Source organism: Eretmochelys imbricata, chromosome 9, assembly GCF_965152235.1.
Source record: "Eretmochelys imbricata isolate rEreImb1 chromosome 9, rEreImb1.hap1, whole genome shotgun sequence".
NCBI classification, from domain to species: Eukaryota; Metazoa; Chordata; order Testudines; family Cheloniidae; genus Eretmochelys; species Eretmochelys imbricata.
The window spans coordinates 98,830,104-98,855,796 of record NC_135580.1 but is presented as its reverse complement, the minus strand read 5'-3'; the positions used below and the strand labels follow the sequence as shown (position 1 = coordinate 98,855,796).

The 25,693-nt window shown below is 45.0% G+C and overlaps 1 protein-coding gene across 1 annotated transcript in view; it reads right to left on the bottom strand.

Annotated features, from left to right (window-relative positions):
• Nucleotides 1-943: 943 nt before the first annotated feature.
• GPC3 (glypican 3) overlaps nt 944-25,693 on the bottom strand; it is a 280,435-nt gene continuing 255,685 nt past the window's right edge. The window contains exon 8 of the mRNA XM_077826537.1: nt 944-1,113. Coding sequence (XP_077682663.1) covers nt 944-1,113 — 170 coding nt within the window. The remainder of the gene's footprint in view (nt 1,114-25,693) is intronic.

The window sequence follows — 25,693 nt, the reverse complement described above, 5'->3', positions numbered from 1 at the left end:
TCAGCCCAAGAATAGCCCCAGGAGGCAATGTGCCACCCCTCAGACACAGTTCCACCACCAGTTGCTGGCTTCCTGTTTTCCCCGTGCTGGCTGGTGTGTTGGCTCCATCCATTTCCTGCCCACCTGCTCTGGTGGGCGGGAGATAAACAAGCACCTACTCTTGGGTCTCCAGACTCAAGATGCAGTGGCCTTGCAGGTGGAAGTCTGGTTCTGGCTCCCTTGTGTAAGTGCGTAGCCACAGGCTACCCCTAAATGTTTAGGGACCACCCTTGCACCCTATGACGTCAATGGGAGTTTTCCTACTGACTTCACAGGTAGCAGAATCAGGACCAGGGAGAGGAGAATTTCTGAAATTCGATCAGTTGGGCCAGTGGTTCCCTTCTCTTCCTTAATCTCCTTCCCCATTTTGGACTTGCACTGTGTTTCTCACTGCACCCCCATGGCCTCACCAGTATGTGCCTGGTAAGTTTCCCAGGGATGAGTATTAAATTTGGAGTCGGTGCCAAACTACAGAAAACTACAGAAAAACCTGGGTTAAGTCAGACAAGAATGGGGGTCAGAAGAACTTTGGTGATAATATTCACTAACCCTGAGATGCTACGCTAGCTCATGCATGTTAAATGAACTCAGAACAAAACATGGATTTCTGCTTAACAGGAATGAAAATTCAGCCTTCGTCAACTGATATGAACATAACGTAGTATCACCCTTCCGAATTATTTTTAAAAGCACTACTTGGATTTACTAACACTAACATTCACCATGAACCAGCCCCTGGTGGTAAAGACACCATTTTATTTTACAAAACAAATGTAAGTCATTCACTTAATCTTTGGAAGTGTGCCTATATGGCAGGAGGAGCAAGGTTCAGAATGTTTTCTTCAGAAAGAAATGAGAAGAGACGTTGATCCCCAGGAAAATCTGTTGTGGCTACTGTACAAAGTCAATGGGCCCACATAAGGAAGGCTGCCATGAAAATAGCAGTGACAGGAACATGCTTCCATGTGGTATTTCCTGACCCCAGGTTGTGAACCGCTGTATCACCTTTGCTTTGCTGATTCGAAAGTTGGTTGTTTGAGGGAACATCATCCATATCCAAATCATAAGCCAGCTCTGAAAAGGAGAGAGAGAAAGATTGTTACTGAGCACAGTGTACCAACATCTGGCCTGACTGTATGTATGGATTCTATATTATTATGGAATGGCCTAGAGGTCCTGACTGGGACCGAGGCCCCATTGTGCTGGGTGCTGTACTAATACCTAGTAAAAGAAAACATATTAACTCCATTTTTCAGATGGGCAAGAAGTACAAAGAGATCACGTGACTTGCCCAAGGACATGCAGGAATTGAACACACATCTGCTGAGCCCTACTCCAGTATGCCAACCACAAGGCCATCCTTCCCCTATGGAAAACTCCCCGTAGTTACGGATCCCTCAGGATGCTCACAATGGGTGAAATCCACCTCTGTGAACAAGGCCAGCACAGATTATGCTCTGCTCAAGTCTCAAGACAAGGCGTAAGGGGGACCTAAGTGGCAGCTAGGGCCTGAACTAGTTCTCAGCTCAAGGGTGAAGGTCCCCCGTTGAAAACCTGCATAACAGATGTTAATCTCATACCAGGCCCAGCCTTGCAGAGTTTTGGCAGCATATTTGGCAACATTAACATAACATTGCCGCAGCAGCCAGGGAATCAATGGGTGGGGTCTACAAAACCCTCAGCGCTGGCTTCATTTTGTTCCCATTGGATTTTTTAGGGGGGTGGGGGGAGGGGAGAGGTTACCACAGATGTGAATGGGAGAAGAGCTGGGCCAATACTGGGCACACTTGAAAATACCACCCAATGTGCGCTTCTCACATACGAGAGCTTTAATGTCCTTTGTTCTTCCCACCACAGGGTGTTAGAAGCATTCATCCCTCCATGTTTGCCCAACGCTTTCCGAACATACGTGCCAAGAACGTTTGTCCCCATGGAAGTCGGGGGCTGCGGGGGTGGTGGTGTAACCGGAGAGCTATTTCCAAAGCAAATCAGCTGGACTTTGTTTAAAACAAAAATCGCATCTGGCTTCCACACCGCTCATGTTTGCAGAAGCAGTGAAGAAATCCCAGTCACGCTAGTTCAAAGCGAAAGTCCAGCATATGGCCGATGCACCACTTCCGTCCTATTTGGAGAGCTTAAGCAGGATGGAAGTGGTGCACTGCTCAGGCCCTGCACATGGGTGTATTTCACCCCCTTTTTCTTTTTTAGCTTTAAAACATGCTGTCTCTGACATCTTTCATGCACCTGTTACGTTGTCTGCACGCATTTTCAAAACGCAGGGCAGTTAGAGCGAGGATAGTGTCAATGACCAGAGGCAAAGCAGGACCTAGTGTTGTAATACAGGAACCTCCAGACTAACTGCCTCCCACTCAAAGGATGGGGAAGAATTCTTCTCAAGCCAATGTCCCATGTAAAAGAAAACCCTCTTCAAATCTTGGAGAGAGCTGCACAGCAGAGTTCTCTCTCCAACAGACCAGCCCACTGACTGGTAAAAGCGCCTATCCCCTGACAGTGGTTGCAAAGTCCCATTGAGCAGTAAATCCTAGGTGCCAGACTTGCAGTGAAGAGACAGAGGGAAAGAACAACAACAAAGCCAGACAGAACAACCCGAACAGGGAACATTTTGCAATACAAGGCTAGACAAGAAAAAGCAAAGGCAGCATCTGGCCAGCGACGACAAAAGCCTCCCGTACCTAGAGCCAATTTGCAGCAATGAAGAATCAGGCCCTCTGTGCGAAGGGGATGTGGAGTTTTCTGTGCTACGCAGATGGGAGGGAGTGCAAAGTTTCCCCAGTTCAGTTTTTTCTGCTTGGCATTTTTGTTGTTGTCTTTTCCCTCCATCTCTGCACTTGGGGCCAAGCCTCCCATGATCTACTGTCCACTGGGAGCCTATTAAACCATTGCTAGGGAATAGTGGTTTTGCACGGTCCCATTTCGTGTCACTAGAGGCGGAGTCCCGCTGATTTACACCAGCTGAAACTCTGGCCCACAATCCATTCAGTGGATTGGCTCAGTCCCCTAAGACAGGGTCAGTTTGAATCACCACTCAGGCAGACCAAGGCACTTATGGGCTAGTATCAAAACACCCCCTCCTTGAGAGAGAATCCAAGAGACTAAAACACTCCAGCAAAAAACCCAACCCCATCAACCTAATAAACATCTCTGCCAAAGCAAAGACCCAGACAATATGTCTTAACCAATGTACCCACACACACAGCAAAGCAAAGCATAAAGATATTAGCATGGCAAGTGAGTCAGTCATCAAAGGAGGATCAAAAATTATTGAAAGGGAACACATACACATGCAAGCGAACACCAAGTGTCAGTCTCTCTCTAACTCATCCAAGAGATTCCCACTGATTACCCCCAAATCGTCTTCTCCTGCAGTCCTTTTTTCTATATGCTCTCTTCCTCCAGAGAGCTGAGTGCAGATTCAGGAGCGTGTGACACAAGCAGAGTTGCTATCCTGAAACTGATATGCAGATAAAGCCCATCCGTCCCCTGCAAGAATAAAACTTCCATCAGCCTTGCTGCTTTAAGTATTCAGGCCCTTGGGAGACAAAGAAATGGGAGATAGCACCTTTCACCTTTCATAGTTCAAATTTATCCCAGGTCAGTAGTGACCAAAAATCGTCACTATAAGATGGCTCTTTGGTGACCTACGTTGAGCTAAATTGATGGTCTCAGTTCAGGTCTCATTGGAAAGGCGACTGCATGATAAAATCCACAAGAACCTGGGCAGTCTCAGCAGACAGGCCAAGGAGCGAATGGGTATATATTTATTTGTATTATCACAGTGCCTAGGAGCCTTGCTCATGGACCCAGTCCCCACTGCATTGGTGTTGTACAAACACAGAGCAAGAAGATACTCCCTGCCCCAAATGACTTACAATCTAAGTAAAATACAAGAAGCAACCACTGGACAGGCAGACAGACTGATGCGGGGGTACGAGTACGGTATCAGTGATAGACAGGGATCTCAACACATGAGCGGCCTAGCTGTTGTCAAGTTTTTTGTAGGCTTCAGGCAAAGGAGACTTTTAAGGACGAATCTGAAGGAGGCAGCTTGGTGGATGTGTATGGGAATCACCTTCCTGTCAGGAGGAGCAGCAGGGGAGAAAGCATAAAGGGGCTTGTTTGAAGCTCTAACAAGTTGGCAATGGAAGCCAGCATCATGGGCCGATGGGAGGCGGGCGCTGACATCCCAGTACTGAAGGAGAGACGATAGGTAGAGTGGGGATTGAACATGAAGTATTTGAAAGTGAAGACAAGTAGCTTAGTGCCCTGGAACACCAAGAGGTGGTCCTGTCAGTCAGGTTTGAGTCACAACGGGAAGATAGCACAGCTCTTGCCTCCACCATATCTATTCTGTGGAGAAATAAGGCATTTTAGTCTACAGAACTGACCTTTTGGTACCTTTCACTTGGGCCCTGGACTGGGAGAACAATGAGAGATCCTGTTCCCCATGGCAAATGCTGGGATCCATGACTGAAGCAGATCTAGAATCATATGGAAATACAGACGTCCTACCCAGCATGTTCTGTGCAGGCGCGGGTGCGAGTGAGGTCAGTAGGATTTCAGGAGCTCTGTTCATGAGTAAGGCTAAGATTTTATCATGGATATTTTTAGTAAAGGAGAGGGACAAGTCACAGGCAACAATGAAAAATTCACGGAAGCCGTGACTTGTCCCTCACTTTTACTAAAAATATCCATGATAAAATGAGAACTCTGGGCAGCTGTGGGTGGGCTGGGAGCTCCAGCCCTCCCCTCCCTCCCCCGGCTGGGGGCTCCGAACTCGGGAGCTCTGGGGGTCCCTCCCGCCCTGCCCCCAGCTGAACAGTTGAGGTGGTTTCCGGGCCGCCTGGGACTGCGAGGAGTGGTGGGGAGCTCTGGGGATGCCCCTGCTGCCCGCAGCAGCTGGGAGCGGCATTAGGTTCACCAGATGCTGGCAGCAGCAGGGGACCCTGCAGCTCCCAGCCGGGATTGGCCGAAGTCATGGAGGTTGCAGCCTTACTCATGAGCCACTCTTCTAAGGAAGGGCCCCTCAAGCAGTTTGGAGGAGGGCGGAGGATATACAGGTAGCTGTCCAGGAGGGCTGTCAAGAAGAGGAGGGGAAAATGAGCTGGAAAGCAGCGTGTTCTCCAGGAAGACCTCACTTGGGTAAAGGAGGTGTCTGGGGATGAGTTAGGAGGCAGGTCTGTGAGGTCCTGCTGGGTAGGCAGCTAGGATGCAAGCTCAGGCTGTAGGAGAAAGATTTACTGTTGCACAAGAGGATGGTGAATGCTGGGAAGGGGCAGGTATAGATTGCAGCATCCTCGTGAGAGTGGGAGGAGAGGAAACACTAGCTTCTCCCTGTTACAGAAAATGGCAGCTTCCCTGTAAATAACTGAGGAACGTTCAAACAAAGTAAAACTTTAAGCTAGCAAACAAGACAAAAATCTCTGAAAACTGTGCCTGTAAGTTTGGTAATGGGATATCTCACCATGAATTGTGCTCTCTGTCAGATCAGTGGCAACGGTTATGGTTGACTTTCAGTCACGAAATATCACTCTGGAATAAACAACGATCATGTTTCCATGTGGTTTCATAGACGTATGGCTGTATCTGCTTAAACGCCAGCAACTTACATCTTAATTTGCAACCTATTTTCAGAGGAATGATTACATGGTTTGATTTAATAAATTTGCAATTACACTACTTTGCAGTTAGCCTTTTATGGAATAATCAAATGACACCAATGCTGGTCCATTATTCCACTGGAGTAATGAATATCTAGCTAAGAAGAACGGAAAATATTTACCTGTAATTGCTATTTTCTGAAGGTTCTTCTCATGTGGATGGAAGAATCCAATGCACCGCTACAGACTAGGGACCGAATGGCTAGGCAGCAGTTCTGTGGAAAAGGACCTAGGGGTGACAGTGGACGAGAAGCTGGATATGAGTCAGCAGTGTGCCCTTGTTGCCAAGAAGGCCAATGGCATTTTGGGATGTATAAGTAGGGGCATAGCGAGCAGACCGAGGGATGTGATCGTTCCCCTCTATTCGACATTGGTGAGGCCTCATCTGGAGTACTGTGTCCAGTTTTGGGCCCCACACTACAAGAAGGATGTGGATAAATTGGAGAGAGTCCAGCGAAGGGCAACAAAAATGATTAGGGGTCTAGAACACATGACTTATGAGGAGAGGCTGAGGGAGCTGGGATTGTTTAGTCTGCAGAAGAGAAGAATGAGGGGGATTTGATAGCTGCTTTCAACTACCTGAAAGGGGGTTCCAAAGAGGATGGCTCTAGACTGTTCTCAATGGTAGCAGATGACAGAACGAGGAGTAATGGTCTCAAGTTGCAGTGGGGGAGGTTTAGATTGGATATTAGGAAAAACTTTTTCACTAAGAGGGTGGTGAAACACTGGAATGCGTTACCTAGGGAGGTGGTAGAATCTCCTTCCTTAGAGGTTTTTAAGGTCAGGCTTGACAAAGCCCTGGCTGGGATGATTTAACTGGGAATTGGTCCTGCTTCGAGCAGGGGGTTGGACTAGATGACCTTCAGGGGTCCCTTCCAACCCTGATACTCTATGATTCTATGTACACCCACACTCCCACCTCTGGTGCTTCTGTGAATATATATATTCCATTGCACAGTTTTCTAAAAAACAATAAAGTGCCTCTCCAGCCGGCAGTCCATGCCTCTCTACTGCTGAGGCAGAGTCCTCACTAGAGCTGGTCAAAAAATTTTTCAGTGGAATGTTTTTCTGTCAGAATTGAAAGTGTCCACACAAATGTGTTGATTTTGACAGAATTTCATTCAAAAATTAAAAAAAAGATTTAATAAAGTCCTTCTTGGAGCAAAATATTTTGATTTTTTTGTTTGAAATGACTGTTTATAAATTGATTTTTCACATTATAATTAATAATATAAAAAGTTAAAGGTCTAAATCAAAACAAAACATTTCAATTGACCTGAATACATTTTATTAACATTTTCTTTCATGGGAAATTTTGAAATTCGATAGTTTTGTTCCAGTTTGGACAGAATCCATTTTGAAATGGCAGAATTTCTTGCAAAATGGAAATTCCACTTGCTGCACAGCCATTGTCTTTACCAAATGTCATGGTTCCCCTTTGGCCAAATTAAAAGGAAAAAATGGACTTTAAAAAAGCAGACTAAGAAATTCAGAGAACTGGTAGGTAAGGTGCCATGGGAAGAAATCTAAGGAAAATGGAGATCAGGAGAGCTGGCAGTTTCTCAAAGAGATAATATTAACCACACAACAGCAAACTATTCTGATGCTAAGAAAAGACAGGAAGAACTGTAAGACGCCAATCTGGCTCCATCAGGAACTCTTTAATGACCTGAAAATCAAAAACAAATTCTAGAAAAAGCGGAAATATGAACAAATCGCAAAGGATGAATAGAAAAATATGTAGGAACAAAATCAGAAAGGCTAAAGCACAAAATGATTTACACCTAGCAAGGGACATAAAAGACAATAAGTAGAGGTGCTATAAATATGTTAGGAACAAGAGAAAGACGAAGGAAAATGGAGGTCCACTACTTAGTGGGGAAGGAATAACAACAAGAAGGCTGAGGTGTTTAATGTCTATTTTACTTCAGTCATCACTAAAAAGGTTAATTGTGGCCAGATACTTGACACAATTAATATTAACAACAAGTGGAGAGGAACAAAAGCCCCAATAGGAAAGAATAGGTTAAAAATATTTAGATAAGTTAAATATATCTAAGTCAGCAGGGCCTGATGAAATTCACCTGTGGGTACTTAAGGAACTAGATGAAACAATCTCAAAACCATTAGCGATTATCTTCAGGATCTCATGGAGGATGGCAGTATAGTTGTGTGAAGAGGTTTGTGTGGCAAATTTCTACCACTGCCCAGCTACTTTTCAACTTCTGTGTTTGGGTAAAGCTTCTGTTTTAAACAGACTTTGTGTTGTTTCCTTCTCTAGGTTTATTTGTGGCTGACTGATTTTGTTGTTGACTTTTGCCCCTATTTTATTGCCAGATTTTCATGACATAGGGCATTATAGCTAATTTTTGTACAAACAGTATTTCTGTAAACGTATATTTGCTATTCTGAGTCCATTTTGCTTAACTTCCAATAAGCATGCGATGTCATAAAATCTACTTCTCCACCCTCGTCAAACAATCAGGAGGGTGTCTCTGGGGTTACCAGATAACCAATTTCAGACATAATCCTGTTAAAAAGAAGCATAACAAATGAAACTGAAGTTCTAAAACACAGAAGCCAGAGTAACTATTTTCCCTAATCAGATCAATTCCTGAAATGGCCCCTAAGAGAGACAAAAATGGACATTGCATTGATCAGGACTGTTGCCCTCACATTAGTATAGTTATATACAGTGCCACCTATGACTTTGATGCTAAGCAAACCTGTGATGGAGACACCTAAAAATAGACACCTTCAAGGAAAGGGGACACCTAAAAATGGTGTGGAGGACAAGGAATGGAGACACCTAAAAATAGACACCTTCAAGGAAAGGGGAAAAAACCAAATACATACCTTAAACAATCGGTCTGTATTTACCACAATAAAATAACCAGAGATAGGCTTCTTATTAACTTTCCTACTTTTAATCTGCACTTTCTAGCTATCCCCATCTTCATGCTTGTAAACTGTTGGAGTTGTGATGCACCCTGTAAAATGCAACAGTTTCTGCTACAAAGCAAAGAGATTTTTTCATATACACTCCAAAAATCTGTTTCTGCTTATAATCAGTCCAACGCTGTCCAGAGGGTATTTCCAACAATCTGTACTAATTACACACTCAGTCTTCATTTGTTTTTTGCCCTTCTTGTCCTTTGTGCTGCAGATTAGATAAATCCGCTTAAAATAATAGTCAATCATTAGCATTGCTAGTGTTTCTGAGGGAGGGTGTGTTTTTTTTTTTACATGCAAACAGGACATACTATACAGAGTCATCTACAGTCCTTACCTAGTTTACGAAACGTCTCCAGCTGAGCACAACTGACTCCCCCGATAAGTATCTTTTGCAACAAAAGCTACTTCTAACACAGAGCTGCTGTGTGTTTGCTCCTAGCACATCAAAAGCTGCAATCATTGTTCTTGCTGCAACATGCAGTACGGATGACACCCACAAATGATGTAAAATTTAAAATATGGGCTTTCCGGGTCTGAAGGAGTGAAGTTCTGCCACGGATTAGTATTAGAATGATGTGTGTTATCTCTGCATGAGTTTATCAGGTACAAATAATTAAAACACCCTCCTTCTTGAACTGCAGTCATTTTGGAAGCATCTTCAAAGTCAGTTAAAGCAGAGTAGACTGTTTTTGAGTTGGCATAAGAAATTCCATTGCAGCTGGCATAAAAAAGCCAGGAGGATAAGTATTGGCACGTAGGCAGCATTACAGCAGGCATGCACACTCATGAAGAAACCATATTTATGCCTGGTGAAACACCATAAACAGGCAACGTATTTTTAAGCAAATAACTGGAAGCAAATGCCTTGCAAGCAAAGGAAAATGACACCAAAGAGGACAATGCGTTGCTACAGCAGGCTCACCCAGACCAACAGGCAGAGCCGCTAGCAAAGCCAGGAAAGAAGAGCCGCTATCGAGATGCCAAAGCTTGAGAATGTCATTCCACAGCCAAGCATCTGGGCCTTTGGCTGCCAAGCTTGCACCAGCAGATGGGCTTCAATGTTGGACCTAATATAGTAACATCCTAATAACTGATGTCCAGGCATGAAAACTGCTCAAAGTGAGGCATTTACTAAATCTGTCAGTGCCCTACCGCTGTGCTGGGTGTAGCGTGAGCTCTCCCTGCTGAAACAAAATTATTTTTGTCGAACACCACGGCTCCTAAAATGGGGTCTGTGGAGCATTGGTGGAGCACAAAGAGCTTGCCGAGGACACGGTGCCAGCTCTCCTGGTTTGCAGATGAGAGAAACTCAGCAGACACAAGGGCGGGAGGGAACAGAGAGCGACAGCGTGCTAAAATGTTTTCGGAGAGGACACAACATGTAGGATGTCAACAGCCGCTGGAAACAGCAAGAGGGTCAGCCTGGAAAAGCCAGCCCCACACACTTTGCCATCATTACTGCTCCACGTAAGCACTTGCTGTCATTGCCAGATGGATGTTATGAGATTGTGACAGGGGTGGGTGGGAGCTTCCCACGTGACCCCAACTAAGATAGGATGGCCTACAAGATACTTTCTTTATTCATAGAATTGTAGGACTGGAAGGGACCTCAAGAGGTCATCCAGTCCAGTCCCCTGCACTCATGGCAGGACTAAGTATTATCTAGACCATCCCTGACAACTGTTTGTCTAACCTGCTCTTAAAAGTCTCCGATGATGGAGATTCCACAATGTCCCTAGGCAAGATTAAGATGTCGTCTTCACTTAGGAAAAGTTTGGTAAAGTCTGGGGCACAAACGTTCAGGTCCCATTAAAGAGGAGCACAAATTCTAGTATCATGACAAATAATATGTTAAGTGATGGACAAGGTAGTAAGTACCTATGGCCTGACAGTCGAGTGGTGGAACAAGTGAGTAGGTTTCCCTATTCAGGGAATCTAATTACATTGGACAGATGTGACAAAGCAATCAAGAGAAGAATACAGCTTGAAAAAACTGTATTCAGCAACTTCCAAAGACTTCTATGTTGTCAAAAGTTAAAACGGCATATCCACACTAGACTGCTGAAGTGCTACAAAGGGTCAACTCTCCCATACAGTTTTGAGAGCTGGACACGTACAAAGGACATTGAGAGACAACTCAGAATATTCGAGTTTTGGTGTTATAGGAGAATGCTAAAAATTAGCTGGATAACCAAAACTACAAACAAAGTGGTGACGAGAAGGATGAATTTAAAAAGAACACAATTACTTGAGACCCTCAGTAAAAGAATAACATCTTTTTGTTGACACGTAGCTCACCAATCGTACAATGCTTCGCTTCCATATTCATACAATCCAGCAAGATTGCAGGCAGACCAGGAAGAGGAAGAAAGAGAGCCAGTTACATTGGAAGTATCGTCAGATGAACCGATATCCAAAGGAGAGTGGACGTTTTACAACTCTGTCGTGACTGCAAAAGATTGAAGGTTGTGGCCCACAACCTCCGCAGTGCAGAAGAAAGAAAGAAAAGTCAAGCCATTGTAGATAACTGTATCCCTGCCAATAGCTCTGCCCTTATCTTCTCCTACACCACTGCCTTCTTCATTTGCTCTTCAGTCCTGTCTGGGCCCTTCGTTTCTTTTGCACCTCTATCCATGTCATCTCTTAGATCTAGAACAACACCCTAAAGAATGTATGTAATGCTTTCCTCGCTCTGCTCCTTCAAGGAGCTGAAATCCCACCTGTTTCTCAAGGCACTAACGTTACACTGACCATCAACCAGTTGTTTTGGTGATTGTACGGGTCTGCACTTTACCAGCTTGTGGTCTTACATGACTAGTCTTTGGGAGCAGGGAAACTGTTACTTGTCACATCTCTCTGACTGTATGACACTATGCAGTACCCAGAGTCTTCTTACAGTAAGAAACTTAAAGCGCTCATTGTTTAGCTGATCAAAATGATCAAGAGATGGCTTGATTACAATGTACAAGTATCTTCCCAGGGAGAAAACTCTGGCACTAAAGGGCTCTTTACCCGAGCAGAGAAAAGAAGAACAAGGACCAAGGGCTGGAAGCAGAAGCCAGACAAATTCAAATTAGAAAAAAGGCCCACATTTTTAACAGCAAGGGAACAAACTACTCAGGGAAGTGATGGATTCTCCATCTCAGGATGTCTCCAAATGAAGACTGGTGCCTTTTGGGAAGACATGCTTTAGCCAAATACAAGTTATTGGGTTCAATACAGGGTGAAATTTAATAGCCCATGAGATGCAGGAGGTCAGACTAGATGACCTTCTGGCCTTAAGATCTAGGACTCTATTGACCCTATTTACTGTAAGATGTCTGTGTATGTATGTCTCACGTACACACACACATCCACAATTTATAAAAATGGACAATTTCATTAAACTCCACTTCTTACATTAAACAGATATAAGTACTGTGGAGAACACCAAAATTTCTGCTCACTCCTACCCCAAAATTACAACACCCTGGTTTCCAATACAAACAGATACTTAAGCAGGAGTATGTATTTGCACGTCTGGCTTATGAAACCGATGCCAAGTAGGCTCCTTGTACATTCTTTACACACACACACAGTTATCCAGCTGTGCTGTACCATGATACAGTAGGATACCACTGTACATCTGCTCCTCCAGGAGACCCTGAAAGTTCATAAACAGTTAGACAAGAATGATTGTATTTTACTGGGGAGAGTTTACACCGCAGGCTGTTAGCGCTCAGATCCTAGAGCTCCCACAGATTTATTAACTGCCTTATTGTCTAGAAAGTTATAATGCACTAACTGAGGGCATGGCATATGCTGTGCCAGTCCTGATTCTTGTACATGTCTAGTCCTATTTTGAATGAGCATCCAGACTGTTACAGAGCATCTACGTGGTTTTGTGATTGCGTCTCTCCACCGCCTCAGCACCAATTTACAGGGTGTTCCTCTTGGTTAATGGTGAGAAAATAAAAATGCATCTAGCCACTGCAGGAGGAGAGGGAACGAAGGAACCGACAAAGAACTCCACCAGCTCAACACCACTCATCCATCATCTGTGACCTGGCCAGAGAAACTCTGCTCAGAGCTGAGGTGAGAAATAAAACTGCCTTCCTGGTAAGCAACCCATGTGAACTGGTCTCAGATTAACTGATTTGAAAACCAAAAGCCCCTTTGGACATGTACAGATCATGAGCTTCCGATTGGTCCATAGCAAGTGCAAACTGCCCTTTAGAACACGTTTTTACAGACAACCCGAAGGGCACTCACGTTATTTCAGGGACACGACTGGTTGTGGGTGAAGATCCCCCAGGACAAATGCAAGGCCCTAGCAACACCTCTGCCCTACCTGGCAGTTGCACAAGAGACCTGCAGGTGCAGACGCCACACAATGGGTCTCCACACCCCTCGTGTGCCGCGGGAGAGGTATCCACCCAGGCCCCCGAGCCAACTCCGGGGTGGGGGAGGGACAATGGCACCCACTGGCCCAAGATTTCATGGTTCAAGTGGAACAGAAGGGCTGCAGCTGTTACGCCGTTAAGTGCTACGTATAATTATTATTACTGCTTCCCCTCCCCACCTAGTCCAGAGTAAAGGCTGTTGGGGAGGGGATACCATACTGCAGTCCTGTCCTGACCGGGGGTGGGGAGGTGCGTGTGCATGCATTTTACCAACATAAAGCTCTATTATTCTGACTTTATGCAGGTAAAGGGCATTTCACACTAAGCGAACGACCAATTATTTAAGCAATGTTCGTGCATCCTTTGATTGGACCTCCATTACATATGCATCACACAGCGACCTCCATTCCTTCTGATATCACACGACCCCATTTTCCAACACCACTCTGGCCTCCAGAGCTATCCATTATGAGCTGCTCCCATGTTTACTTTGCAAGGAGCACTTGTGACATTGTTTTTCAGCCCTCGGCCTTTTTCTCGATTTACCCTGAAGAGAATCTGGCACCTGCATTTGCATTAATGATTTTTCTTTGGCAGTGAGTGACAGAACTCCTGAGTTGTACCGCAGAGTGGATTAATGAAAACAGTTTTAAGCAAAAGGAATTGGTGTAATCTATTAAAAATTAACAAATGCCATTTGCATTAACTGGAAGCTCCGGAGTCCATGTGTTGTAACGACATAGGCCAGCAGTCTTCAGCCAGAGGTGCAGGTGTACTCCTCGTGCAAGTGTTGCTACCTGATCTGCACATGTTAAAGATTAAAGGGGGAGAAGAGAAGCAGAAGAGGGAGGCAAATAGGCAAGAGAAAGAACTAAGAAGTCGGGGAGAGAGAACAAAAGAGTACACATGGGAAGTAGAAAGAGAAGGAGGGGAGCGAGGAAGAGAGATCAGGAGAAAGGGCGGGAAAAGACAAGATAAATGAAAGGAAAACCAAATGGAGATGTGATGACCACAACAGCATAGTGTGTGTGGATGAGATGGGGAGCATGCAGGGGGTGGGCCTTGACAGGACATCGGAATTCCACAGTGGTTCAGTCCCGAGATCCATCTAGCCCAGTATCCTGTCTCCCGATAGCGGCCAGCACCAGATGCGCCACAGAAGGGTGTAAGAATCCTGCAGTACCAGGTGTGGGATAATCTGCCCTTGACATTCAACCTCCTCCTGATCTCTAACAGAGATCAGCTTACGTCCTGAAGCATGAGATTTCATATCTCTTCCAATAATGCTGTTATTCATTATGATCACTCTGGCTATTCTTGTTATCCATATAAATGTCCAATCCCTTTTTGAGTCTTACTGAGTTCTTGGCCTCAATGTCATCCTGTGGCAATGAGTTCCACAGTCTAATTGCATATCGTGTGAAAAACTGTTTCCTTTCATTAGTTCTGAAAGGACTCTGCACTTGTCTTTGTTGAATCTCATCAGATTTCTTTTGGCCCAATCCTCTAATTTGTCTAGGGACCTCTGTATCCTATTCCTACCTTCCAGCGTATCTACCTCTCCTCCCAGTTTAGTGTCATCTGCAAACTTGCTGAGGGTGCAATCCACACCATCCTCCAGATCATTTATGAAGATATTGAACAAAACCAGCCCGAGGACCAACTCTTGGGGCACTCCACTTGATACCGGCTGCCAACTAGACATGGAGCCATTGATCACTACCTGTTGAGCCCGACAATCTAGCCAACTTTCTATCCAGCCCATACTTCTTTAACTTGCTGGCAAGAATACAGTGGGAGACCGTGTCAAAAGCTTTGCTAAAGTCAAGGAGCAACATGTCCACTGTTTTCCCCTCATCCACAGAGCCAGTTATCTCGTCATAGAAGGCAATTAGATTAGTCAGGCATGACTTGCCCTTGGTGAATCCATGCTGACTGTTCCTGATCACTTTCCTCTCCTCTAAGTGCTTCAGAATTGATTCCTTGAGGACCTGCTCCATGATTTTTCTAGGGACTGAGGTGAGGCTGACTGGCCTGTAGTTCCCAGGATCCTCCTTCTTCCCTTTCTTAAAGATGGGCACTACATTAGCCTTTTTCCAGTCGTCCGGGACTTCCCCCAATCACCATGAGTTTTCAAAGATAATGGCCAATGGTTCTGCAATCACATCCGCCAACTCTCTTAGCACTCTCGGATGCAGAGCATCCAGCCCCATGGACTTGTGCTCGTCCAGCTTTTCTGAATAGTCCCGACCCACTTCTTTGTCCAGAGAGGGCTGGTCACCTCCTCCCCATGCTGTGCTGCCCAGTGCAGCAGTCTGGGAGCTGACCTTGTTCGTGAAGACAGAGGCAAAAAAAACATTGAGTACATTCGCTTTTTCCACATCCTCTGTCACGAGGTTGCCTCCCTCATTCAGTAAGGGGCCCACACTTTCCTTGACTTTCTTCTTGTTGCTAACATACCTGAAGAAACCCTTCTTGTTACTCTGAACATCTCTTGCTAGCTGCAACTCCAGGTGTGATTTGGCCTTCCTGATTTCACTCCTGCATTCCCGAGCAATATTTTTATACTCTTTCCTGGTCATTTGTCCAATCTTCCACTTCTTGTAAGCTTCTTTTTTGTGTTTAAGATCAGCAAGGATTTCACTGTGAAGCCAAGCTGGTCGCCTGACATATTTACTGTTCTTTCTACACATCGGGATGGTTTGTCCCTGTAACCTCAATAAGGATTCTTTATTGGACAGTCACAGGGCCATGTCAACACCTTTTGACTCTTTGGGTCCTTTATTCCACCTAAATTAATACAACAGGACCCAAGACTTTATGCAATGTGTAGATTTCATCAGAAACCCATAAACATCCATCATCCCCGTCTGCTTGCAAGGAAAAATCTATAAGTGCGGCCTTTTCATAGCTACATGTTGGAACATACACGTAAATAAACTTCCTAAAATGCATAATTAGCATTGACAGTCCATCAGATTCCAAGGGGCTAGAATGCTCAATGCCAAGGAAAATATCTATGTTAAGTATTAGGACTGTGACCCAGGTATGTAGGATGGTAAAGAACCAGCTGGGTAAGGACATACCTGCTCAGCCCACGTATCCTGCCAGCAGGTAACCTCAAGCATAGTGGTATGCAAACATCTGCTAAAGGCTTTAGCTTTGTCTCAGCTACTGAAACATTCCAGGAGTTCTTGGTATTCTTAACCCCACTGGATCAACTGAGTGGATGAAGATAAAGCTGGTTTCTATTCACTTTTGGAAAGCCAGGCTAACCAGGAGGTACGTTTTCAAAGCTCTTTGCAGGGTAGAAGCAGCAGGTGGCCCATTAAAGTCAGTGGGAGTTGCAAGGCTAAAATAATGCACAACTTTTTAAACAGTATTAAGCTATGAAAAATCCCCACCCTGTATTCAAAGAATGTTAAAGCAGCTGACTTCAATCTACAAACACACAGAAATGCCAAGTGCAGCATAAAACCTTTTCTTTACCTGACTTCCCTTTGTTATATAGAAGATGAGGGTTCAGAGGAATCTCCCTTTAAAAATAAATGATAAGAAATAGTGTAAAGAAAAAGCCGTGTGGAACTCAGCAGTCTGCTCACGGGAACCGTTCCTCAGTTTCAGTTTGCAGACTTTGTCTGAGGTTTGAAAGAAACCCATGGGATCCCCAGCTGAGGCCTGGTTTCAGATCAGAACCAGGTAGTTTTGCATGGTTTCAGTGACAGATAGACCCAAGTTAAAACCACTTGCTTCCCAGAGTCTTGGAAAGTTCTGACCCAGAACCAGAGCTGAGCTTTGCAGGTGCTTCCAACTTTTGCAATGGGCTGAGCTAAAACCCTGGTTCTGAACCTCCCTTCACCTCCAAGCTATGGAAGCGTTGCAACCCAGAATGGAACTCTGTGGCTGGGACCCATTCCTAGTTCTAGGTTTGACCAGAGACTGTCAGTCACGCCAGGTTAACGAAACTGATCTGGTTGAGCAGCCGTAAATGAACCCAAGATGGGCTGAGTTTCACCTGGCTTTGCAGAGCTCAGCCTGTTGCACCAGCATGCAGTGCCCCGGCTGTCTATGACCCACTAAACATTTGGAAACTTCTCCAGTGGGTGGCCCATGGGTCTGTTTTATTTTGTGGCAGGTGCTTCATCTTAGAAGCCCAGCCCCACTCTGTGTGTCCATGTGTGCAGCTATTTGCAAGTGTAACCCACACACCTCCTGGGTGTGGTGCTCTGTCCCACCTAGAGGCACCAAGACCACTTAGAGAGAGATTAATGAGTCTGCTCTACAGCCTTGGATAAGGGCCATGTGGCTTTTGGCTCATGCAGTAGAGGCTCATGCCCTGAGGTCCCAGATTCGATCCTGCCCACCAACGACCTGGGCGTTACATGAGCACATCTTGACCCCATGCATGCCCACAAGAACATTACCATACACACACGCTGCCTCGGATGCCTCTGGGCACGCTAGCCAGCTACTTGTTGAAGGCAGAAGTGGTAGTTTGTTACACTGGAGTTAGGGGACACTGACTGCACTCAATGCCAACAAAGCTTAAGAACCGTCAGGTGCCGGGGAGGCTCCTTTTCTTTTGCTGTGTGTTTGTTTTAAAAGTGCCCTTGCTTTTCCTCCACAGAACAGCTGCTTGCAAGATTCTTTCTTCCTCTCGATCCCCCGCTCCCACCTCTCTCATTTCCTTCAGCCTCCTCTGTGCTAGAGATCCTAGAATAATGGCTATTTCAACTACTTCCGGTTAATTATTTAATTAAGGCTTCAGTGGATCATTTCCACCAGCCACCCCCCCCCATCCCCGGCAAATACCAGACACACTTCTGCATTTTGGGTCTGTCCTCTTTTACCCACATTCTGTGCTCCCATCTCAACTTCCTGGGCTGACTCTGTAGCTTCTCCTCTCTGCATTACTGAGTGGACGGGGGCAAATGGGCCACTCCGTCAGTCTTTCTTCTTCCTGGCAACCTTGCAGCACCGAGACTACGCTCTCCTGCTCGTCTCAGTCTCAGCTTCAGATTCAGCGCAAGGGATAGCTCCTCCAAAACTTCTCCTCCCCTCCCTATTTAAGCACCTGACTCTGCTCAGAAGGCCAGATAAGAGCAATCTGATGGAGAAAGGTGCTAACCCAGTGCAGGCTGGGCTCAGTCTCTGCTTCTGAGCAGCCCCAAAGCCCCTGTATTTTCAGTTCCCAAAAGAAACCAAAGAGAGAACAGAAGAAGCGGAGCAATTGAAGAGAGAATCAGTCAGCTGCCAGACTCTATGGGCCTGATCCAGTACCTACTGAAATCAATGGGAATATTTTAATTGACTCCAGTGAGCACTGGATCAAGCTCTATATTTACACACATCTGGGGATAAACTGGGGGCTATCGGGTTCTGAAATGAACAATTTGGGGAGTTCTGAAGAGCCTGACCATGTCCCATGTGTGGACAGCTTGTGAACAGTATCTTATCTAAAAATCCTGGCACAAAACAATATGAACTTTTGACTGTTTTTATGAAACTAAAGTGGTACCAGGAATGCTGAAAAGCCACAAAGTTTCTTTACTCAAAGTTCTTAAACTGAGAAATGGGGAAAGATGAACGAAAGAGATGACAGCAGAGCAGTGAGAGTTTGCAAAGCAATGCGGTTACAATACTGATTGGTTGAAAGGTGCGAATAAAATAAATGAACCACGCTCTCCAGAATCATGTCCATAATGATGCTCCAGGGTCAGTCTTTGGAATGCAGAGGTAGGGGAAGTTCCACAATCCCAACGGAAAATCAAAATAAAGAGTCTGTGTAAACCGGTTTGTAAATCCTTTTCAACAATATAAAATCCTTTATAAAATGGATTACAGAGATTAAAGATAAAGTTTCCTCAAAAGCAAGCCCATGCCTAAGAAGATCTCACCACGGTGCAGCTAGCAAGCACATTCTCTTCCTGGTGAATGGTCACCTTCTATCATCCCGACCGTGGAGACAGAGCAGTCTGGAATGCTGGGCCATAGTAAGGCTCTGGACGGCTGATTTCATCCAGGGCCAGGATTCAGAGCTCCTTTCCAGCTAACAACAGATACTCTGGTTTCAGAGTAACAGCCGTGTTAGTCTGTATTCGCAAAAAGAAAAGGAGTACTTGTGGCACCTTAGAGACTAACCAGTTTATTTGAGCATGAGCTTTCGTGAGCTACAGCTCACTGTTTGGAATTAGCACTGCTTTTCCCTTGCCGTTTTCTCCTGGTAACTGAGCTAACTGCAGGAACTGCCTCTATTAGAATATTCAGGTAGAAAGGATTACTTCATATTGACGTGCTCTTTGGCCTTTCCGCTTGGATTTTACCGTCGGGTTCCCCTAAGTGAACCAAGCTCTGAGCTCAGAGGAGGACATTATCTGGAGTGCTTCATTTGTTTGAGCCTTTGAACAGATTGCATTTGGTTCATACTGAAGTCTCCTTACACCTGGAAGAGCTCTTTAATGTTCTGTTAAGAAATGCCTGCCAGTTTTCTAAACTTCCCCTGGCATGTTTTTGGTGCTGTCTTCCTCGTATCTGAATGTTTAACCCCATTTCAAGTGAAGGAGCAGTGAGGCGCTTTTGTTTTGCGAACACAGAGGTAGCGCAGGCTAGCGGAGCTGGCCGAATTGGGTTCAATCAGTTTCCCATAAAAAAAACTGTTTCAATAAAACTGAAACAGTTCACAGGAACACGCTGATTTCAACAAAGTTTTCAACTCGAAAAAGTGAACAAGTTTCATTTCAGCTTTACAGTTTAGATTTGTTAAAACTTTCATATTAAATTATTAATTTTATTAATATCATTCTAATATAAAAGTCAAACAAAATGTTTCGATGGTCCAGAATAAATTTTGGGGTGGAATTTTCATTTCACAGGATATTTCAGCTTTTCATTCCAATTTGGAATCAAAAATTTTTTGATGTCAGAACGTCAGAATTTTCCATGCAATGGAAACTCTAGTAACAGTAATTATGTGGCCATCAATGCGTGTTCTATGCAGGACTTAGATTCCCTTGCGTACTGCTCCCAGGATAGGAATTATAATACTCAGATGAAGATTCAAATGGATATTTTTATGAATCTTTCAGCTGGCGTTACATTTGATACAAAATCCTAATCCCTAAATTAGCTAGTCTACTGTTCTAATAAAATTAATATCCTTTCAAATAAAGCGTATAATTTTCCTATATTTTGATGAAATTTGTGTGAGCACCTCCCCTATGGTGTTGAAAATTTACTCTGCAGATTCCTCCAGCATGCTGTGAATTTCCAGCCCTGTAAAACACCTCTTTTTCTTCTTCTTGGGCTTTGCACTGCTTTTTATTGTCACACCACCAGCTCTTACACTAATTCATCCATCAAAGAATGTCTCTTGCCCATGAAAAAGCCCCCAAAATCATTACCTAAAAGTGCACAATTAAAAAGTGAACCAAAATACATCAACAAAAGCAGAATCAATGTCCTGCTGAAAGAATAAATATGACCAAAAAAATCCAAGACAGTGAAAAATCTTGTCTCATATGTTCCAGCACCTACATGTTACAGGAAAAATGAATTAGCAGCCTGCTATAGGAAATGTCTTATTGATGTAGTACAGCCATGTGACTGCTCTTTGGAGATACTAATCTCAAAAGGCAGAACAGAGAGAGTATTTTTCCCTTTTTTTTCTTTCTTTCTTTTTTTTTTTTGTATCAACTCACCTTAGCTGAAAAGCACATTCAGATTGTAATTATGGGAATGTCTCATCTGGTAGATTTGTAAACTCAGCTATCAGCTTGAATTACTGAAATTAGCAAGGCTAATTTAATGTCACTATTCAAAATAGCGCAGATTTGGAATTTCTTAATGGCCGTAGGAAAAGGAGTCTTTATGCATACTGCAATCTAGGCTTCATTCTTACCCTAAATTCCTTCTCATAGATGTGGTGAATGCCCTGTTTTGTAGCCAACACAAACTCTGTCCAGTAAAATAATGTAAGGACTCAGAATGAAAAGAGATTAGCTGTTCCCTGCTCCTGTTATTTTAAAGCAGAAATAACTTTGGCTTCTACTGATTCATAGACAAAGCTTGAAATGCAAAGCATGCTCAACTCTAGATTCAGCATGAAAAGGGCCTTAAAATATTCCCGAGTGCAAGTAATGGACTTATTAAAGGGATGAAAAGAGGCACTTTTCACAGAATCCCAAGCTCTTTAGTCCTGTCATATCAATAATCTTGCTTAAGAATTTCATTCTATTTACATTTCTTTTCCTTCAAAATATCCTCACTGACTCATGTGGAATAAAACATTTACACTTGTAAAACATTAATTTATTTATGTTAATGCTCCATGGCAAGCATTGTAAAATGTTAGTGGATCACACCAAAGTGACAAAATGTGTAGCTTGTATAACAGTCTGTATATCGTGTGTCATATGAAGATTCTAACATTTAATTTTATACCTCAGAACTTACGAACAAGAGACCAAATTTAAAAGGCTTTGTTAAAAGCATTGCCTTTACATAATGTCAGTTGATTGCATTAGAACTGTAAGTACATGCAATCTGTTCTCTTCTCCTTGATGTTTAACACCCACAAAAATGATGATCTTTATGAAGTCTAGCAAAGGGAAAGCTGTACAGACAATGGAAAAAAATGAAACAAACAAATTTTTTCTGGCTGCAGTTAAACATATCAGTAAAATCTCAGGGCATACAATATTTTTTCCAGTTTACTTAACCTTTGAGGAGCAATATAGTATCAGGCCAGTGCTGAGGGGCTATTGGTAATTATGTCCCTTTGTTTGAATGGATGGATGCAAAATAAATACATTTGGGGACCACATTACAAAACCCTGCAGAGAAATAATTGGAAAGCAGATGGAGTTGTTCCCTGCTCATTCCTTCTTGGGCAGCAAAGAAGATTTCTCTAGACTAGGCTCAAAGTCCCTACTACAATTTGCCATGCTAGCTGCCAGAATGGTAATGGGGGTTGGAAGGAGTAATCAGACCAGGCCCTCACTGCGCTAATAATATATGGGGAGTCCTTATGAAGTGGGGGAAATGACAGACTCAAGGAGCGGCTCCTAGAGAAGCTGTCCGAAAACTTGGTGACCCTCTAGTAGATATTCTGAAGACCAAAGTGCAGTACAGACCCACCCGCCTTGACAGACTTCACTATTCCAGCAGAGGGGCTAAAGGCCTTTGGGAGAACGGTTAGAATTTGTGATCAAGGGATGCCTTGCACATTTCTCCTCTCTGGGAGACAGGGTGGGGGGATACCTGCAGTCGCTGTGTTTGGAAGCACAGCACCTCAGGAGGTCACCAGGGAGCATGCTGAGCATAGTGAATTCCTCCACGCACCCTGCCTCGCCCAGGGGAGGAGACACGGCCCCAGAGGCAGCGGGCCCCCTTTCTGTGCATAGGAGTGGCAGTGGGGAACCACATTCAGGGGGTTCCCTCCATGCAGGGATCTTGGCGCACACGTGGGCATAGTTCACTGCCTCTCTCTATGACACTCACCAGCTCTTGTGTTCAGAGAAAAAGGACTTCCATCTCAGTATGGGTTAGGAAATACTTGCAGCCATTCAAGTCAATGGACAAAGCTCCAAGGCACAGGATCGGCCCAGTTGTGTCTTAGGCCTGCTCAGGAGAAACTCAGGCCCTGCTCCTGCAAACTGGCCTGTACAGGGAATCCCTGGGCCAGTGAGGAGCAGCCTGCTGGATTGGGGTGGGGGTAGGGAAGAGTCTTCAAGCGATGGGCACAGAGACAAGCTGGAAAGCTGCTGGCAGTATTTTCCTGGGGGAAGGAAGCAATGTCTGACTAGGTGCGTTATACAAGCTCCTAATCAGGGATGCCACATGGCAGCTTTTGAAACATAAAACATCTGGGCCCAATCCTGCACCCGGCATTTTGCTATTGACTTCCACGCCCACAGGATTGGGCCCTCTCTTTGCAGCCCTATTACAAAGCATGGCAGAAATAACAAAACCAAGGAATGGAACATTTTTGCAGGAGCAAGGTCTCTGTAATGTGGCGGCAGCTCCATTTACTCACCAATGCCAGGCTGTTTTTGCACGGGGTCCCCTGAGTTTTACACTTGTAGCCGTTTGCACCGCAGACCCAGGCATCCATGAGCACTTACTCCAGCAGACTCAAGGCCTTTACACTTCACTCCAAGATCTACTGACAGACAAGCCACCCCTGCGTTACCCTGCTTTCAGGTCATACAGCTGCCCGACAGCCGGCAGTCCAAATGGGAGAAGATACTGAAATAACTGGCCTAAAGAACACCACTGTCTAGTGCTTTTCATCCACAGATTCCTAAGCGCTTTACAAAGGGAAGAATCCTCAACCCCATTTTACAGATGGGGAAACTGAGGCATGTGACAGGGATGTAATTTGGCCAGGTTAACACAGTGATTAAGGTGAGAGTAGATTCCAGGCCTCCTGACTCCCAGGCCAGTGTTCTAGTCACTGGACAATACTGCCGCTCTTTGCCCGTATCCCCAAAAAGCATGATTACTTCCAGTGTGAGGGGTACAGCACTTGGCTTACAATTCACTCCAGACTGGAATAAGGCAGGTTGATTTTGCATGTCACTTGTGTCCTTTGATAACCTTCATCTTTCCTCGAAGTGCTTTGCTGTTTTATTTCGTCCCTTGCCCTCTGTATTTCTCTGAGTTCTTTTACCAATAAATACAATGCTCCTTTCTTAATTGTACCTTCTGCACACAAAGGAAACCTTGACCTTCAATACGTGGTGCAACAAACTAACACGCACCACCCAGTATTACAGGCATGCCGGTGTGTATGGGTTCTGCAGACTGTTCTCCAAGATGCGGCTGTCACCCATTTATAACGATTTTCATAGACAACTATCTACATTGTGGTTTGGAAACATCATAATAATATTGCGTTGCCTTTACAATACTGCCTTTCAGTTGACCATCTCAAAGCCCTCTGCAAACATTAAGTAACCGTCCCCCACAAAAAAGAACAGTGGATGGGGTCCTTTGGCCAGTCACATCCCTCTCCGTGCCTGTTTCCATAATGACACTAACCTCCATTGTGAACACTTTGAGATCTACGGATGAAAAGTGCTGGATAAGAGGTAGGGTTTACGATAGGTGCCATCCACTGGTCTCCATCTACAGCTGGTTTAAAGTGAGTCAGGAAGAGATTGCAATACGTGATTTGCCCATGGCAGAACTGGGAATAGTACCCAGGAGTCCTAAGAAGGCATCTCTTCCTTGACAGCTTTCACCTCCTTTGCACAAGCCTGTTTAGCAACGTGTCTGAAAAGCCTGTTTACTCAACATTTTGTGCAAAAATGTCCTCCTGAAACCAAAGGGAAAATCCAACGCACACAAGGGAATGAATCAGAAGTGTAATTCCCACTTCCCAGATTCATCTTTCTCGGCCGGCGCACTTCATCTTCTGCACCGGCACTTACCCGGACCACCCTGAAGAGCTGCTGACAGCAGCACAATAAAAACGTATGGGAGAGTTTAGGGGATCATCATGGTGAACATTAAAGGGCTGATTAAAATGCCTGCTTCCATGTCGGCCAAGGGAGGCACCATGAGGCCCACAGAAGCCCTTCAAATCAGCCTCTGTCTTCCCTACTCCTCCATACGCTGGGTCCTAAGAGCCACATTCCGGCTGGTGACTGTTTCTGTGGCCATGCCAGAAAAGCCACAGGCCAAGAGAAAGGAACAGGCAGAGTTTTTCTGCCCCATTTCAGGATCTGTTCCAAATCCAGAGAGGTCACTCCACAGGACTCCAGAACAGGCACCCTGGAGAAGCGTCCTGAGGTGGGAGACCGGTCTCAGATCATGCACACACACCTGGCAGATTAACCCTGTCCTGGGCAGTCACAATCTGCAGGGAGGGGAACCTGCACAGCTGCACGCAGCCAAGCCCATGTGCTTGTGCAACGGCAGTGGTCTCCAAGGGCACGTCTCTGGTGGCCCCACCCACATGGAATTTAATACTGAAGTGGGATGGAGAAACAGTGGCTGAGCTATTCAGCACCGAGGCTGTTTTATTACCGAAGATCAGCAAACAAGGTTATATGACTCCCATTCGAGTCAGCTCAGGATAGCCAGCCTCCCAGCAGAACCCCCTCCCCCTGTAATGCTCGTTTATGGGTTGTTGGCTGCCCACCCTTATTTCCACCTGTTTGGATGACACTGGGTCTTCTCCGAAGTGGTGGAGCCACGTGTCTATGGCACAGGTGCCCAGCAATGATGGATTTAGTGGGGCAGCCTGCTCGACGCTACAAGTAACTGCCTTCTCAGCTGACAAGAGATTAGGTTCACACGTGTGTGCCCCAATGAATACCCCTGCAGTGGAGAAATGGAAGGCCAGGGGCTTGCTAGCTCTTGTGGCTACCAAAACCACGACTCGTACAGCGGCTGTAGCCTGGGAAACCCAGAAAGACCAAGTCGGGTGTCAAGTTGTACGTAACATGAGTGTCAAGCGTGCAGGCATTCATTGTAAATAGACACCAGAAGCAGGGCCTAAGGTGGACCCGAATGGCCTGGATATTAGGAGGGGAGATAGCTCAGTGGTTTGAGCATTGGCCTGCTAAACCCAGGGTTGTGAGTTCAATCCTTGAAGGGGCCATTTAGGGATCTGGGGCAAAAATTGGGGATTGG